Here is a 19,049-nt window from a genome sequence, read left to right as displayed (position 1 = left end):
AAATCAAATTAATCAAACTAGAGGCATTAAGTGTTTTAAGTGTCTTGGGCATGGACATGTGGCACGTGAATGTCCTAATAAGAGAGTTATGATTATGAGAGATGAAATTGTGAAATCTAAATATGAGAGAGAGGATGATGATAACATTCTAGAGGATGCTAGTGATATAGAGTATGCTAAAGGTGAAAATCTAGTTGTTCAACACGCACTTAGTTTGTAAAATAAAAATGATAAAAATGGTGAATAACGTGAAAATCTATTTCATACTCATTATTTGATTGCTAATAAGTTGTGCAATATGATTGTTGATAGTGGAAGTTGTACAAATATGACAAGCACTTTGCTCGTCGAGAAGCTAAAACTATCTACTATTAAACATTCAAAACCTTACAAGTTACAATGGTTGAATGATAGTGGTGTAGTCAAGGTAAATCGGCAAGTGGTAATTTCTTTTTCAATTAGTAGATATAAGGATGAAGTTTGGTGTGATGTGGTACATATGTATGCTGGTCATATGTTGTTGGGGAGACATTGGCAATATGATCGAAGGATAATACATGATGGGTTTAAGAACCGTTATTCTTTAATCATGGATGGACAGAAATATCAGCTTGGACCTTTGCCTCCAAAGATAATTTTTGAAGGCCAAATGCATATAAAACAATAATATGAGGAGCTTGAGTCTTTACTAACCAGAACTTTGGGGAGGGAGCAAGAAAGAGAGAAAAAAGATAAAGGTGAGTTGAGTGGTAAAAATGAGAGTATTGGGAAATACAAGGGGAGAGAAAATAAGAAAATCTTAAGTGAAAGAAAAATGAGTGTTTATGCCAAAATGAGTGATGTGAAGAAAGCCTTAACCATGAGGCAGCCCTTACTTGTACTTATGTACAAGGACATTTTGATAGCTTTTAACAAAATTGACAAGAGTTTGCCTAGTGTTATTGTTGATCTTTTGTAGGAAAATGAGGATCTCTTTCCCGAAAAAGTTCCTAATGGTTTACCACCAATTAGAGGAATTGAGCATCAAATTGATTTCATTCCAAGCGTAAGCATACCAAATAAGATGCAACCCTGAAGAGACCAAAGAAATCCAAAAGCAAATAAATGAGCTTATGGAAAAGGGGTATGTACGAGAAAGTTCCTGTTCTGTTGGTGCCTAAAAAGGATGGATCTCAGAGAATGTGTGTCGATTGCATAGTCACCAACAAAATCACTGTAAAGTATAGACATCCTATTCCTAGGCTAGATGACATGTTGGATGAATTGCATGGTTCTTGTGTGTTTTCTAAAATTGATTTAAAACCTAGATATCATCAAATAAGAATGTGTGAGGGTGATGAATGAAAAACCACTTTCAAAACTAAATATAGTTTATATGAATAGTTGGTGATGCCATTTGACCTAACTAACACACCTAGTACTTTCATAAGATTGATAAACCATATTTTGCATGCTTACATTGGAAAGTTTGTAGTAGTTTATTTTGATGATATACTTATAGCAAAAATTTAGATGAGCATGTAAAATATTTAAAAGCTGTTTTTGATGTGCTTAGAAAAGAAAAATTATATGATAATATAAAGAAATATATTTTTTGCACTAATGAAATTACTTTTCTTGGATATGTTATTAACAATAAAGGAATAAATGTTAATCAAGAAAAAGTAAAAGTAATTAGGGAGTGGCCAAAACCCACCGATGTTAGTGATGTTAGAAGTTTTCATGGTCTTGCTAGCTTTTATAGAAGATTCATTAATGATTTTTCTACCTGTACCATTAATTGAATGCATCAAAAAGAATGTGGGATTTAGATGGGGTGACAAATAAGATGATGCTTTTAACTTGCTTAAAGATAAACTCAGTTTAACACCTTTGCTTGCTTTACCTAACTTTGCTAAAACTTTTGAGATTGAGTGTGATACGAGTGGAATAGGTATTGGAGGAGTTTTAATGCAAGAAGGCAGACTAGTTACATTCTTTAGTGAGAAGCTAAGTGGAGCAAGTCTTAACTACCCAACATATGACAAAGAGTTTTACGCTTTGGTAAGAGTGTCAGAGACATGACAACACTATCTTTGGTACAAAGAATTCATTATACACACCGATCATGAGTCCTTAACATATCTCAAAGGATAAGAAAAGCTAAATCGTAGGCATGCAAAATGGGTGGAGTTTTTTTAATCCTTTCTATTCATCAAGTACAAACAAGGCAAGGAAAATATGGTTGTCGATGCTTTTTCTAGAAGGTATGCTCTAATTTCTCAACTTGATACAAAATTATTGAGTTTTGAGTATATTAAAGATTTATATAATTCTGACCATGATTTTGCTAATGTCTATGGGGCATACGAGAAAGGGAGTTTTGACAAGTTTTTTAGGCATGATAGATTTTTTTTCAAGGAAAATAAGTTATGTGTTCCTCAATGTTCAATGAGAGAATTACTTGTGAGAGAGGCACATAGTAGAGATTTAATGGGGGCATTTTTGGGTCAGAAAAATTTTAAATGTGTTAAGTGATCATTTTTTTTGCCACACATGAAAAAAGATATTGAGATATTATATGAGAAATGCATTACTTGTAAACAAATTAAATATAAAATAATACCTCATGGGTTGTATACTCCTCTACCTATAACTAGTGAGCCTTGGGTTGATATATCGATAGACTTTGTCTCGGGTTTACCTAGGTCAAAAGAAGGGAGAGATTCTATTTTTGTTGTTGTTGACGGATTTAGCAAGATGACACATTTCATTCCATACCACAAAACAGATGATGCAACACATGTCGCGGGGTTGTTCTTCAAAGAAATTGTGAGATTACATGGTATTCCAAAGACAAGTGTGAGTGATAGAGATGTGATGTTCCTTAGCCACTTTTGGAAAACACTTTGGAGCAAGTTCGGTACAAGGCTATTGTATTCAACCACTTGTCATCCACAAATAGACAAACAAATGAAGGTGGTAAATCGAACTTTATCAATACTTTTGAGGGTCATGATTCAAAAGAATTTGAAAATTTGGGAGGAATGCTTGCCACATATGGAGTTTGCTTATAATAGAAGTGTGCATGCTATAACATATACCATTCTCCATTTGAAGATATGTACGGGTTCAATCCATTAACTCCTATGAATTTGCTATCTTTACCTTTAGAAAAGGCCAATTTGGATGGTAAGCAAAAAGCTTATTTTGTCAAAGCATTGCATAAAAGAGTCCGGACATAAATTGAAAAGAAAACTCTACAATATGACAAACAACGCAACAAAGATCGAAAGCAAATAATATTTGAACCTGGTGATTAGGTTTGGTTACACTTGAGGAAGGAAAGATTACCTAGCTAAAGGAAGTCTAAACTAATGCCAAGAGCAGATGGTCCATTTCAAGTACTTCAAAACATCAATGACAATGCATACAAGCTAGAATTACTATGTGAGTATGGTAATATTAGTGCAACCTTCAATATTTCTAATTTATCTTTGTTTAATATAGGTGATGAAGGCACTGATTCGAGGACGAATCCTTTCGAGGAAAGAGAGAATGATATGAACCATCAAGTTAATCATAATTATGCCGAAGGCCCCTTAACTATTCATAGAGGACTAATGACAAGAGTTAAAGCTAAAAGGATGAAAGAAACCTTAACTTATTTATTGGAAGACATTTGTGTTGAATCTCGGATTTTGATGATTAAGTCAATTGTCAATTGTTTGTCTAATCTGTGTGTTGAGATAAGTGTGTAGGATTAACTACGATGAAAGTAAGACATGCAGTAGGAGTTGCGCCGGAGTCATGACAATGATCACGTTGGGAGTTCAAGAGCTCGACGGAAGTTCGGACAGTCGTCGGAGGTTCAACGGGAACAAATCCGAGAAGTCCATAAGCTTGCCAAAGGAGCTCGTCGGAACTTGCCAAGTGGATCGTCGCAAGTCCAGGAGTTTGCCGGAAGTCCGCAAGAGGATCACCGAGGGTTCGTTGGATGATCGACGGAAGTTTGCCGGAAACTCGCCGGAAGAAGCGATTGACGCACTGGAGCAAGCTACAGAATATGTCTTAGGAAATAATCGTAGTTAGCATATTGATTAAGTTAGAAATGGGAGGTGATCCCATTAGCTTAATCTTGGGGCAATTGGGCCCCTGAAAGAATCAAATTGGGTCGAATGGATTAACCTATTCGGACCCTGATTGCTGTGGGAGGTGCAACCGCCCAAGCCAGGAGGTAGCACCGCCCAGGCTATGTCTCCCAGTGAGACTGGGTGGTGCAACCTCTTCTGTCAAGAGGTAGCACCGCCAGAGCTCAAGTTTCGAGCTCTGCCAGGCGGTGCAACCTCCCCAGTCAGGCGGTGCAAACGCCTGAGCTCGGTCTTCGAGCTCTGGCAGAGAGGTGCAACCGCCCCTGACAGAGGTGGCACCGCCCAGAGGCTCAGTCTTCGAGCTCTGCCAGGCGGTGCAACTGCCCCAGTCAGGAGGTGCAACAGCCTGATCCCGAAATTCCGGGAATTGACAGATTTGAGCTCCAAATTTGAACTGGGTTGGGGCCTATAAATACCCCACCCATTCAGCACTGAAAGCACATAACACACACTCGAAATCTTGCTGTCTTTCTGTGGTTCTAAGAGCTCAAAACTGCTAGTTCTCCTCTTTCTGTTCTTCAAAGTTTGAGTTGTAAAGAGAGGAGAGAAAACTTCAGTAAGGGTTGTCTCCTAAGCCCGTCAAAAGGAGTGAATCTATAAGAGGGTGGTTGGCCTTCGCCTATTAAAGGAAGGCCTCTAGTTGACGTCGGTAACCTCGTCGGTGGAGGAAGCCAAAAGTGGAGTAGGTCAAGATTGACCGAACCACTCTAAATCTCGGTTTGCATTTCCTTTGAGCATTTTACCTTCACTGCAAACTTCTCAATAGCTTACTGCCCTCTGCGATTTTACGAACGAGTTTCAAGGTTCAGACGTAAATCTGCGTTTAGACGTAAATCTGCGTTTAGACATAAATCTGCTTTTTCCTATGATCATCATATTGCAGATTGCGTTTACATTTTGAGCTTTACCATAACTGCACACTGCCTTTATACTCCTACTTAAATTGCATCTTATCTAATCAAGTGATTTACGAATCAGCATTTAGACGTAAATCAGTTTCTTCGTACGAACGCCGGATTTCAGTTTGCGCCGATATTCTGGTTTTCATCATAGCTGCAAACTGCCTGCATAGTTTGACTTTAACCTTGCTTAGTATCAACTTTCATACAGAAGTTGTTTTTATCGTTCGAACGCAGCTTTCGATTTTAATCGCAGAAAGTTTTCCGCTGCACTAATTCACCCCCCCCCCCCTCCCCCCCCCCTCTTAGTGCTCTCGATCCTAACAATTGGTATTAGAGCCCGGTTAACTCTCAAACATATTAAAACCCAAGAGAGATGGCTTACGCCGGAAACCAAGAGGGCGATTCTATTACACGTCCACCTATGTTTAATGGGACGGACTACACCTATTGGAAGACCCGAATGAGGATCTTTTTTTATCTCTATGGATGTTGAACTTTGGAATCTTGTCGAAAATGGTTTTTCGAAGTCTTCTCTTCCAATGATCGATTGGAATGATTTGGAGAAGAAGGCTTTCGCTCTCAATGCAAAGGCTATGAATGCCTTATTTTGTGCACTTGATAAAAACGAGTTTAATCGTGTTTCGATTTGTGAAACTGCATTTGATATTTGGCACACACTCGAAGTGACTCATGAAGGCACAAGTAGAGTGAAAGAGTCAAAAATCAATCTTTTGTTACACTCTTTCAAACTTTTCCGAATGAAACCGAGTGAGACTATTGGCGACATGTTTACCCGTTTCACGGATGTCGTCAACGGTCTAAAAGGACTCGGAAAAAGTTTTTCGGATTTTGAGCTCGTAAATAAGATTCTAAGATCCCTTCCTAAGAGTTGGGATCCTAAAGTCACTGCTATTCAAGAGGCAAAAGATCTAAACAACTTCCCTCTTGAAGAACTAATTGGGTTATTAATGACCTACGAGATGACTTGCAAAGCTCATGAAGAGCAAGAAGACATCCTTCTAAAGAACAGGAAGGATATGACACTTAGAACTTTGGAAGACCACTTGAAAGAAAACTCAAGTGATGAGGACTGTGACGATGACTTGGCACTTCTAACAAGAAAATTTAAAAAATTCATTAAAAGAAACAAGTTTAAAAATGACACTAAAAATAAACTTGAACCCAAGAAGGACCAAGTTATTTGCTATGAGTGCAAAAAGCCGGGACACTACAAGAGTGATTGTCCCCAAGCCAAAAAGAGAACAACAAAGAAGAATGCGCTCAAAGCAACGTGAGATGATTCGAGCACATCCGAAGAAGAGGAGTCCAACACCGAGCAAGTTGCTCATTACGCCTTAATGACCATCGGAGAAGAGGTAACGAATTTATTAGATGCTGATTTATCTTTCGATGAATTATTAAATGCTTTCCATGACTTATTTGATGAATGCAAGATTATCAATAGAAAATACAAACTGCTAAAAAAGGAGCATGATAGTCTTACTTGTGATTTTGATAAGTTAAAAACTGAATATCATGATAGTTTAAATTCATGTATCAAATGCCATGATCTAGAAACTCTCCAAAAAGAAAACTTGCTACTTAAGGACACCTTAAAGAAATTCGAGGTTGGTAGCAAGTCATTGAACATGATCCTTGCAAACAAGGGTCACATTCCAAAAAGGAGTGGAATTGGATTTGTGAGAAGTCCTTACCTAAATCCAACCACCTTCATAAAAGGCCCCATCTTACATGTTCAACACCAAACCAAATGCAACTTTTGTTGCAAATTTGGACACAAGACGCATTATTGTCCATTCAAGAAAATAAGTCCAAACAAACTGACTTGGGTTCCTAAAGGAACCATGATAAACTCTATGCAACATGATAAACAATGTAGATCTATCTTTGAGGCACCCAAAAGCAAATGGGTACCTAAAAATTATCCTTTCTTGTAGAAACCCACACCATCGCAAGCTAGGAGCAAGAGATGGTACCTTGATAGTGGATGCTCAAGGCATATGACCGGAGATCCATCTCAATTCTCTAAGCTCACTAGCATAGACGAAGGCTATGTCAACCTTCGGAGACAACAACAAGGGTAAAATCATTGGCAAAGGAACCATAGGTAACAAATCCAACTTCTTTATTAAAGATGTTTTGTTGGTTGATGGTTTAAAACATAACCTCTTGAGCATTAGTCAATTATGTGATAAAGGATACACTGTCAAATTCGAATCTAATGCTTGCATCATTGAAAAACCACATAGAAACATGTCTGTGATTGCATTAAAACAAAATAACGTATACACCATGAACATCAATGATTTGTGTAATGAAATGTGTTTTTCGGTTTTGAATGAGGATGCTTGGCTATGGCATAGAAGATTAGGTCATGCTAGCATGAAACTAATTACTCAAATATCATCTAAAGAACTTGTAAGAGGAATTCCTCATATCAAGTTCATCAAAGATAATGTATGTGATGCTTGCCAATTAGGCAAACAAATTAAGGGTAGCTTCAAAACTAAGAATCAAATAAGCACCTCTAGGCTCTTACAACTGATCCATATGGACTTGTTCGGACCAATCTCTACATCGAGTCTAGGAGGTAGCAAATACGCCTTTGTCATTGTAGATGACTATAGCAGATATACATGGACTTCTTAAAACAGAAAAATGAATGCTTTAGATACTTTACCAAGTTTTGTAAACTTGTTCAAAATGAGAAGGGCTTTATGATTTCGTCAATTAGAAGTGATCATGGTGGAGAATTTCAAAACCATGATTTCCAAGAATTCTGTGAACTCAATGGATACAACCATAATTTCTCTACTCCAAGAAATCCTCAACAAAATGGGGTAGTAGAAAGAAAAAATCGAAATTTACAAGAAATGGCAAGAACCATGTTGAATGAACATAGCCTACCCAAATATTTTTGGGCCGAAGCCGTAAACATTGCATGCTATATTTTGAATAGAGTTCTAGTAAGACCTTTACTCACCAAAACTCCTTATGAGTTATGGAATAACAAAAAACCCAATGTTTCATATTTTAAAGTCTTTGGGTGTAAGTGTTTTATCTTGAATGAAAAGGATAACTTAGGAAAATTTGATGCTAAATCCGATGAAGGAATCTTTCTTGGTTATTCTTCGGTTTCTAAAGCTTTTCGTATCTTCAATAAAAGAACTTTAATTATTGAAGAATCCATTCATGTTGTTTTCAATGAGATTTCTAAAATTAGGAAAAATGATTTTGATGATGATGTTAATTTTGATTCCTTGAATTTAAATGAAACCCCGTCTCCAACTAGCAACTTGGATGCATCCACTTCCAAGATTTCCTTACCCAAGGATTGGAAGTATGTAGATGCTCATCCTAAGGAGCTAATCTTAGGAGACACATCAAAGGGGGTTCAAACACGATCTTCTCTTAAAAATTTTTGTGCCAACGCCGCTTTTCTCTCCCAAATTGAACCCAAATGTGTTGATGAAGCCATGAAAGATGATTCATGGATTATCGCAATGCAAGATGAATTGAATCAATTTGAGAGAAATGAGGTATGGACGCTTGTTCCTAGGCCAAATGACCATTTAGTTATTGATACTAAATGGGTCTTTAGAAACAAGCAAGATGAAAATGGTATCGTGGTTAGAAACAAAGCTAGATTAGTGGCCAAAGGTTTCAACCAAGAAGAAGGTATCGATTACGAAGAAACCTTCGCTCCTGTGGCTCGATTAGAAGCCATAAGGATGCTCCTTGCCTACGCTAGTAGTAATAATTTTAAGTTGTTTCAAATGGATGTTAAAAGTGCTTTTCTTAACGGCTTTATTTCCGAAGAAGTCTATGTTGAACAACCTCCTGGATTTGAAAATAATAGTCTCCCTAATCATGTGTTTAGATTAATTAAAGCTCTCTATGGTTTAAAACAAGCTCCAAGGGCTTGGTATGAGAGACTTAGTTCTTTTCTTATTGAAAATAATTTCATAAAAGGCAAGGTTGATACTACATTATTCATCAAGAACCTTGAAAATAATTTTCTCATTGTTCAAATTTATGTTGATGATATTATCTTTGGTTCTATGAATGAATCTCTTTGTGAATCTTTTGCTAAAACTATGAGTCTTGAATTCGAAATGAGTCTAATGGGAGAGTTAACATTCTTCTTAGGACTGCAAATCAAACAACTAAGCAATGGCATCTTTATTAGTCAAACTAAATATGCTATGAGTTTACTAAAGAAGTTTAATATGAATAACTCAAAAGCTATTAACACTCCTATGAGCGCCCCCATTAAGTTAGAAATTGATGAAAGTGGAGAAAGTTTCGATCAAAAAACTTATAGGGGTATGATAGGAAGTTTACTTTACCTCACTGCAATTAGACCAGACATCATGTTCAGTGTAGGACTTTGTGCTAGATTTCAATCAAACCCTAAGATATCTCATCTCAAAGCAGTTAAAAGAATATTCAGATATCTTAATGGTACCACAAATCTAGGGTTATGGTACCCAAAATTAGAGAATCTTGAGTTAATTGCTTATGCTGATGCAGACTTCGCTGGCTGTAGATTAGATAGAAAAAGCACATCAGGAACATGTCAATTCTTAGGACATGCCCTTGTTTCCTGGTCATCTAAGAAACAAAACTCGGTTGCACTATCAACAACCGAAGCTGAATATATTGCAGCAAGTGCATGCTGTGCACAAGTTGTTTGGATGAAAAACACCTTAGAAGATTATAAAGTTCATCTTAAAAATATTCCCATTAAATGTGATAACACAAGTGCAATATGCTTAACAAAGAACCCTATACAACACTCAAGAACAAAACATATTGATATTAGACATCGCTTTATACGAGATCATGTTACGAATCATGATGTAATCATAGAGTTCATCGATACGAAACATCAACTAGTTGATATCTTTACAAAACCTCTAAGTGAAGAACAATTTGATTTCATAAGAAGAGAATTAGGAATGTTGATGTGTCCGAATACTTAAACTAGTTAAAATTATTTTTCGGAGTTTATTGAATGATCAAATCACTTGATTACTATTACATGCTTTGGTATCACTTGATCAAATAACATGTTGGAAATTATGTTTTGTCCTTGAAAATCAGTAGCTTACTCATATCCGAATGCATGGAAAAGTTCATTTCATTTTCGGATTTGCTTAACAATTTGAATGCTAAAAATCGGATTTTCCTGTACACTCTTATGTAAATTTTTGGAAAAATGAGTTTCCTCTTTCATGCACAAAGAATTATAACATACAAGGAGAAGAGATATTCAAAGCATTATACGTGTCATGCCTTCCTTTATGTGCTTGATAACCTGCTTATATTGTTCTCCTGGAATCACATCTACCATGCTTTTTGTTGATGACAAAGGGGGAGAAATATATGAATTGATATGTTTGCCATCACTGATGTTGATATGGTTGCTATCACTGATGCTGATATGTTTACTATCACTGATGTTGATATGGTTGCTATCACTGATGCTATGATTAGGCCATACTTGCATCACCAAGAAATATATGATTGCTATTATTGCTATATGCTCTGTATCAAGATATCAAACAAAAATTTGCATCGTACGAGCTGATATCTTACCATGTGATGCAATGCTACACTTGCTAAAATATTCGAAATGTGTACATCATGCCCTGTATCAAGATATCAAACAAAATCTTGCTTCACAGTTTTACATGTCGATATCTTACAATATGATGAATTGCTACAATAACCATCATTCAAACTTGTTATATTTGAAAATGAATGTCAAGCCTTGACATCATATTCAAAGAGATACATCATGATAGGAATCATGATGGGAATATGTCTCTTGAATTTATAAAGTTTTTAAATTCAAGAAGTATGGCATATAGACAGGGGGAGTTAAGGTTAACTCCATTATCAATTGATTGTCATCATCAAAAAGGGGGAGATTGTTGAATCTCGGATTTTGATGATGAAGTCAATTGTCAATTGTTTGTCTAATCTGTGTGTTGAGATAAGTGTGCAGGATTAACTACGATGAAAGTAAGACATGCAGCAGGAGTTACGCCGGAGTCATGACAATGATCACGTTGGGAGTTCAAGAGCTCGACGGAAGTTCGGACAATCGTCGGAGGTTCTGCGGAAACAAATCCGAGAAGTCCAGAAGCTTGCCAAAGGAGCTCGTCGGAACTTGCCAAGTGGATCGTCGCAAGTCCAGGAGTTTGCCGGAAGTCCGCAGGAGGATCACCGAGGGTTCGTCGGATGATCGACGGAAGTTCGCCGGAAACTCGCCGGAAGAAGCGATTGACGCACCGGAGCAAGCTGCAGAATATGTCTTAGGAAATAATCATAGTTAGCACATTGATTAAGTTAGAAATGGGAGGTGATCCCATTAGCTTAATCTTGGGGCAATTGGGCCCCTGAAAGAATCAAATTGGGCCGAATGGATTAACCCATTCGGACCCTGATTGCTGTGGGAGGTGCAACCGCCCAAGCCAGGAGGTAGCACCGCCCAGGCTATGTCTCCCAGCGAGACTGGGCGGTGCAACCGCCCCAGCCAAGAGGTGGCACCGCCCCGGGCTCAGTCTCCGAGCGAGACTGGGCGGTGCAACCTCTTCTGTCAAGAGGTAGCACCGCCAGAGCTCAAGTTTCGAGCTCTGCCAAGCGATGCAACCTCCCCAGTCAGGTGGTGCAACCGCCTGAGCTCGGTCTTCGAGCTCTGGCAGAGAGGTGCAACCGCCCCTGACAGAGGTGGCACCGCCCAGAGACTCAGTCTTCGAGCTCTGCTAGGCGGTGCAACCGCCCCAGTCAGGAGGTGCAACCGCCTGATCCCGGAATTCCGGGAATTGACAGATTTGAGCTCCAAATTTGAACTGGGTTGGGGCATATAAATACCCCACCCATTCAGCACTGAAAGCACAGAACACACACTCGAAATCTTTCTGTCTTTCTATGGTTCTAAGAGCTTAAAACTGCTAGTTCTCCTCTTTCTGTTCTTCAAAGTTTGAGTTGTAAAGAGAGGAAAGAAAACTTCTGTAAGGGTTGTCTCCTAAGCCCGTCAAAAGGAGTGAATCTGTAAGAGGGTGGTTGGCCTTCGCCTATTGAAGGAATGCCTCTAGTTGACGTCGGTAACCTCGTCGGTGGAGGAAGCCAAAAGTGGAGTAGGTCAAGATTAACCGAACCACTCTAAATCTCGGTTTGCATTTCCTTTGAGCATTTTACCTTCACTGCAAACTTCTCAATAGCTTACTGCCCTCTGCGATTTTACGAACGAGTTTCAAGGTTCAGACGTAAATTTGCGTTTAGACGTAAATCTGCGTTTAGACGTAAATCTGCGTTTAGACGTAAATCTACTTTTTCGTATGATCATCATATTGCAGATTGCGTTTACGTTTTGAGCTTTACCATAACTGCACACTGCCTTTATACTCCTACTTAAACTGCGTCTTATCTAATCAAGTGATTTACGAATCAACATTTAGACGTAAATCAGTTTCTTCGTACGAACGTCGGATTTCAGTTTGCGTCGATATTCTGGTTTTCATCATAGTTGCAAACTGCCTGCATAGTTTGACTTTAACCTTGCTTAGTATCAACTTTCATACAGAAGTTGTTTTTATCGAGAATGACGAATTTTAAGCCCATTACGAGGAATAAAGACCATCCAACCATATTGGACAATATTAGAAACTATGGGCTTATTCATGAATAATCATTCAAATCAATTCAAGGGAGATTCATGAGTTATTTACATTCATGAATTAGAAATATGAATGTCATTTAATATATTTAATGAGTTCATTCCATTTGTATTTGGCCTTTGTACTATATAAACAAAGCTAACTCCCATTGTAATGAAGCAATTTAGAAGGATAATCTTCTTTCAACACTGGTGAGTATTTTATTTTTAAGTTCTTGTATGAACATTGAAACTTATCAAATTTTTCTATAGCATTCAAATCCCAAAAATCTTTAATTTTTCTTTCAACTTATCAAACTTTTTAGTTTGTGATGTTTTAAGGGAATCAAAGTGCTGTTCTAATTATTTTATCAATTTTCTATTGATAAAGTTATTATAATAGTTTCCCTTACTTTAATCTTGAATGATCCTGTCTTGTTTCAATTCGTTGGAGTATGTCAATTTTCATTCCATATGTATCATAGCTCTTTAGTCATCGAGTTATATAGTTGCTAAGTTGATGATTTCCATTTGATATCATGTATAAAGCCAAAATCTTTCGAATTTTATAAAATTGAGATGAAATCATAGATAAAGATTATTGTAGAATTGGGTTAAAATGCTTGTCTTAGAGAATTTTTTATCATAAATTAGATGATTTGAGCAAAAAGACCCTAAGCCCTAAATTTTCTTCTCTTCTTTTTTATTTCTTCTTTCTCTCTTCCTCTCTTCTCCAACATTAGCTGCTTTCTCACGTTCCTTAGGAATGAAGACAGAGAGGTTTAGATGATGAAATTTACTATTTTATATATTTATAATATAATCCTTGTATTATTTTTATTTATGATTAGGTCCTCAAAATTTACAAATAGGTCATTAGATTTTTACAAGCAAGTCCTCAAATTTTATAAATAGATTCTCAGATTTATATTTAGGCACTTTACATTATAATTAAATATTTATATTAAAATTTAGAAATAAGGAATGCTACCCTCTCTCTCCTTTAAAAGAAAAATTTTATACAAAATATTATTTATTTTTTCTTTGGATTGACTTTTCTGTTTGGTGGAGTTCGACGGTAAAGAGGTTAAAGAGGATTTGGATACTGAGAAGGGCGGGATCCCACGGTAGAGGCACAATATCGATTTAGTTTTTCCCAATACTATGTTATTTTTGCTATTTTTAGTCATTATATTTGAGATATATTGTACCATTTTGATCGGCGCCGGAGAGCTCAACGCCAAATGAGCCTCTCTCTCTCTCTCTCTCTCTCTCTCTATATATATATATATATATATATATATATATACATATATATATATATATGTATATATATATATATATATGTATATATATGTATATATATGTATATATATGTATATATATATATATATATGTATATATATATATATATGTATATATATATATATATGTATATATATATATATATATATATATAATTTTATTTTATTCATTTACCTCTGAATAGCCAAGTCATAATTTTTTCATCCAAAATAATATATTTTGAACCGTTGATTCAATAACACTTTACTGATCGATTCGAATTGAGAAGGTTCATTGCTGTTTAATATTTTAATTCTGTTAAAAAAATTTGTAAAATGATTGGTAGAATATACGGTAAGTTGCTATCATATGAGTGCTAATCTCGATGAAGAAGTAAAGAACTTCTCTTTTGTCATTTTTTTTCTTATACATCTTTTTATTTTTTTATCTTCTTTCTTTTATGCGCGGATTGTTATTCTTCTTTTCGATCATCTCTTTGTTATTTTATATTTTCCTTTCTTTTTGAATCAAGAGGATAAAAAAAAAATTATGTAAGTATATTAATATCTTTAAAAAAATCTATTTTATATTGTACTTTCATGGAAGGCAATGTAATAACTCATTATATATATATATATATATATATATATATATATATATATATATATATATAGAGTTATTACAATGTTAAAAAAACTTTATTATAATGTCAAATTAGCCGAATCATTTAAATGTTAAATATTATTTGGGGAAAAATCTCTTGATTTATACAAAGAGTATTAGTACCAAAAAAGAATATGATTGAATAGCTAACCACTTGATTTCTCTTTTTTGGGGGTATTTTATGTTATTTGCCACATTTAATTGTCATTTAACAACATAGCCTTAGGAAGTCGTATTTACCAATTCCTGTTTTGAGAATCCATTTGACATTTCGTGAATTATTGAGAAGTGAATATATCAAAAAGTGCATAAATTAACTTATTGGTTTCACTATTGCAACTTGTTTGCTATATTGAAAATATAAAAAAAAAATATTTTACAAATATCTCACAAATGGTTGGCGAGATAAAGACTTTAAAAACCAAAAGAGAAATTGAAATTTAACGATCAAAGAACATTTATGAAGAAAATCAAAATTTTCACCATCCAACATCTATCATAAGCATCATCGAGTTAAAACTAACTTAATTACGAATGCCTTTATAAACCCTCTTACATTTATCATTGAATTATTTTTATCTCAATCTTCTATAGACTAACTAAAGAGAAACTCATTCTGACTTAATTTTAAATCCTTTATAAACCCTCTTACGTTATCGTATCTTTGTCCCCATCAAAACTATATGAGACATTTATTAAATAATTAAATTTTAATTTTCAGATTTCTTTCAATCATAAAGAGACTTTTATTTTTTTCTCGATATTATGATTCCTTGTACTGCAATCTGTCAATGAGATTAGTCATGGAAATTCAAAAATACTCATGGGATGACCCATGCATAATTGTACAAGTAAACAAAATGGAGTTTGGGACATGTTACAAACATCCAAATTCTGATTGAGAGCAAGTCTAATCCAAGATAATGACACCTCAAGCACAAGCCCATCCGTTTCAATCCGGCTGCTGAGTTGAGCTTAGACCACTCGAAAGTGCATTTCCAACTCCAATTTTTCTTAATACCAAGAACACCTTTTTCCTTCATTTTTGGGACCGATCCATAGGATGAATCGGTTCAGTTACAGTTATAGTATTTTTAACAATATCAAAAAAAGTATTACAATATAATAACAAAATACTTTGTAAAAAACATACAGTTACACAATTTATAAAACGATGTAACGTAATACAAAAACACTATGTTCCATTATTTTTGTACTGTGTTATAATATTTTTTTAATATTATTGAAAACATTATAACGTAATGTAAAAATATTATAACTGAGCCGATTTACTATATGAATCAATTCATATGAAAATGAAGATAAAAGAAGTAGACGGCTGAAAATATTTGAAGTATCAAAAAATTACTGTTAGAAAATTTTAAAAAAATGAGAGATATTTCTAAAAAAAAAAAGATTCTTTGGCAATTCACCCAACAATCAAAAGCACCCATTAGAGCATCAAATGTTCAGTTGGAGATGTCATTTTGTATGAAGTCATTTGGTAAAATTATTTTGCAGCAAATAATTTACTTGCAAGCATTTAATTGTATACAAGTACACCAATTGTACATACAATTAAATCCCTAAATGCTAAACAATGAAAGCTAAACTTAACTACACTTTTCATTTTCTATTGTATCATCATCACTTGATTCCATGCTCTCTCCTCTAGTTTAATTCGTCAACAAATAACAATTATACATGCAGGCTTCCAAATTATTACAACTGCAATTATAATAATTCGTCGACTGTTGCTACAACTGCAACGGTTGAAGAAACTAAGCCAAAATGGCCTCTCTAAATCCAAATTGATAGAATCCCCCACCCAACATGACCTAACAGAAATGAACATAAAAAGGAGAGCATATCCTTTTAGCTGATCCATTCAACAAATATCACTTTTCTGTGCACTTTCGGTGCTTTTCTATCATCCTCCACGTGCCAAAAGCAAGAACGATTCGGACAGACCACTAAATTAAGAACGCATTAGTTCCCCCAGAGCTCCCCACTCAACCCCTACTACTCGCACTCTCCTTTATGCCCTCACCAAGAACCAACCTTTCCCATAAACAGAAACAGTTGGCGACGAGTGAGAGATTACGACTCTTTCTACCATGTCGAAATGATCCTTCCATCATCAAGTGGAAATATAGTCACATAACAGAGGCTGAGAGCCAAAAATAATAGGCGACGATCAAGACTGCACCAAGATTTTAGAATCCAAGTCTATGGGAGACGGAAATGTTGTCCTTCCTCTTCTCTTCCGGCAGAAAACAAAAATAGGGTCCGCGGCGAGCATGACAGCTTCCTGCCCGCTTTGCTTCGGGCCGAATCCACCTCAGCGGCCTCAAAGAAAACTTCGAAAAAAAAAATGTTTTTCTTCAAATTTATTTTCCTTATTTCCAATTCAGAAATTTAGTCCGTCGACTCCGCACTGCTTGTAAGTGAGAGATTGCTTCCGGGGGCTGATCGCGACCGCACAATCCACCGATGCCTATTTATTTAATTTAAATAAAAATACTTATAATTAAATACGTATTTTTCATTGGATTATTGTGATTTTTATCGGAAATTTTGGGAAAATGGGGGACGAGTTTGGCGGAAAGCGATGGGAGTCACCTGAACCCTAGGGGTGGGGATGCCGAAGAGGAGGATCTTGGCGGCAACGTCGCCGGTGAGGCGGAGGTCGACGCGGTCGTTGAGGGCGGCGTCGCGGACGAGGTTGAGGGCGTCGGACTGGAGCACGTTGAAACGGTCGACAACGACGCGGGTCTGCACCAAGCGCCGGCTGCGGGCCGGTTGCTCGAATCTCGGCACCGTTGCCACCCCCAGCGGCAACCCCCGGTACATCACGTCCAGCGCCGCCGCCTCGTAGCGGATCCCCACCTTGTTCGGGTTGTCCGCCATGAGCAGCAGCGTGATGTTCAGCGACAGGTACGCCGCTGACGAAGAGGCCCCTCCTCCCCCGACGGTGGCACCGATGGCGGAGGCGGCGGGGGCAACGAGGAGGTACTGCACGACCACCTGCTGGAGGTCGAACTGTGGCTTCTTGGGCTTGAGGACGAGGACCACGACGAGGGCGATGGCGACGGCCAGGAGCGCGAGGAAGGTGAGAAGGAGGAACAGGCAGCAGCAGCAGCCCTTGAAGGAGGCGGCCGAGGAGGAGGTGGAGATGGACGGGCCGACGTAATGGCGTTGCCGGCGTGCCTCAGGCGGAGGGTACGGCCGATTGCTGTGGTGGTCACCGTTCGCGTGGTTGTTTGGGTTCGTCATCGCCGCCGAGTTTCGCCTCCGCCTCGCCTCCTTTCTTCCCTCCGTCAACTCCCTCGTTATCTCGTTCGCACTTTATACGGGAGCTCTGTGGGAGGCCGACGGTGGAGGTGACAGCTGTTTCGAAGTGCCGCTTTTAAAGTATGTTGGCTTTACCTTTTGCATTTAGATCAATATTGTGGTAATTAATGTCGTTATTGTATTATTAGGATGTTTTACCTACATAACCATTGAGAGTTTGTAAATAGAATGTTTGTCCCTCCAAATTTTAATATTACGTATATATCTCTTACAAAATTTAAAATTTAAAATTTACATGTATCCCTATAGATATTTAAAATTTTACTCATAATCTCACACTAACCATTATCCATCCATGTATTTTATCGAATTGAAAATATTAAAATTTTAATACCTTAAATATGTTTTTTTTAATTATCCAATTATTATGCTCTTTTTCCAATATTTGAGAAAGCGATAAAAATTTTAATATTATTATATTAATCGGTCAATATTAACTAATAATTACATCAATAAGTTTGTTGAAAGTAAATATTTATCGTGATAATTCTTGTCCAATTAATAATAGCGTAGCTGGGAATTACCAAACCTCATTTCTTTTTTTCTTTGTGACACCCACCCGGATGATCAAAATCTTTTGTTTTTTAAAGATTGATGCAGTTAGGTATTACTAATCATCATTCTTGCTTTGGAAGTTAGACTGATACTTTTTAAACTTAAATTTGAATACAACTTTTTCTTTTTTTTAATTTTATGAGTGGAAGGAAGGAAGGAAAGTCACTTCAGGCGATGGATGATCTTTGTATTAAATTCCTAATTATCTAATTAATTTAGAATATATGAAATGATATATCATATCATAATATAATTGATAAAATATCGTTAGGATTGGATTAAACGTCATGTTGAACGATATCTTTTAGCGAGCTACAAGATGATTGATGGAAATCGTTGTTGGTATAACAAACTAATGACCGATTTCAATTATGGTTAAGAAATGCTGGAGAAAGAACCTCGTCAGGGCTCCGCTACGGCGCTATCACGTTGAAGGCACGTGATACCGAAGATTAAAAAATAGAAAAGAAGGTT

At 36.6% G+C, this 19,049-nt stretch overlaps 1 protein-coding gene across 1 annotated transcript; it reads right to left on the bottom strand.

Annotated features, from left to right (window-relative positions):
- Positions 1–16,274: 16,274 nt before the first annotated feature.
- On the bottom strand, positions 16,275–18,032 carry LOC135612568 (NDR1/HIN1-like protein 2). The gene is made up of 2 exons (XM_065109007.1): positions 17,289–18,032; positions 16,275–17,163 (listed from the first exon to the last, which is right to left on the bottom strand). The coding sequence occupies exons 1-2, from the start codon at positions 17,940–17,942 to the stop codon at positions 17,077–17,079; spliced, it is 741 nt and encodes a 246-aa protein (XP_064965079.1). The 5' UTR covers positions 17,943–18,032; the 3' UTR covers positions 16,275–17,076.
- Positions 18,033–19,049: the final 1,017 nt, after the last annotated feature.

This window comes from Musa acuminata, chromosome BXJ2-5 (genome assembly GCF_036884655.1).
Source record: "Musa acuminata AAA Group cultivar baxijiao chromosome BXJ2-5, Cavendish_Baxijiao_AAA, whole genome shotgun sequence".
Lineage (NCBI taxonomy): Eukaryota > Viridiplantae > Streptophyta > Magnoliopsida > Zingiberales > Musaceae > Musa > Musa acuminata.
Note: the sequence above shows the minus strand (reverse complement) of the source record. Positions and strands in the feature narration are given on the sequence as shown.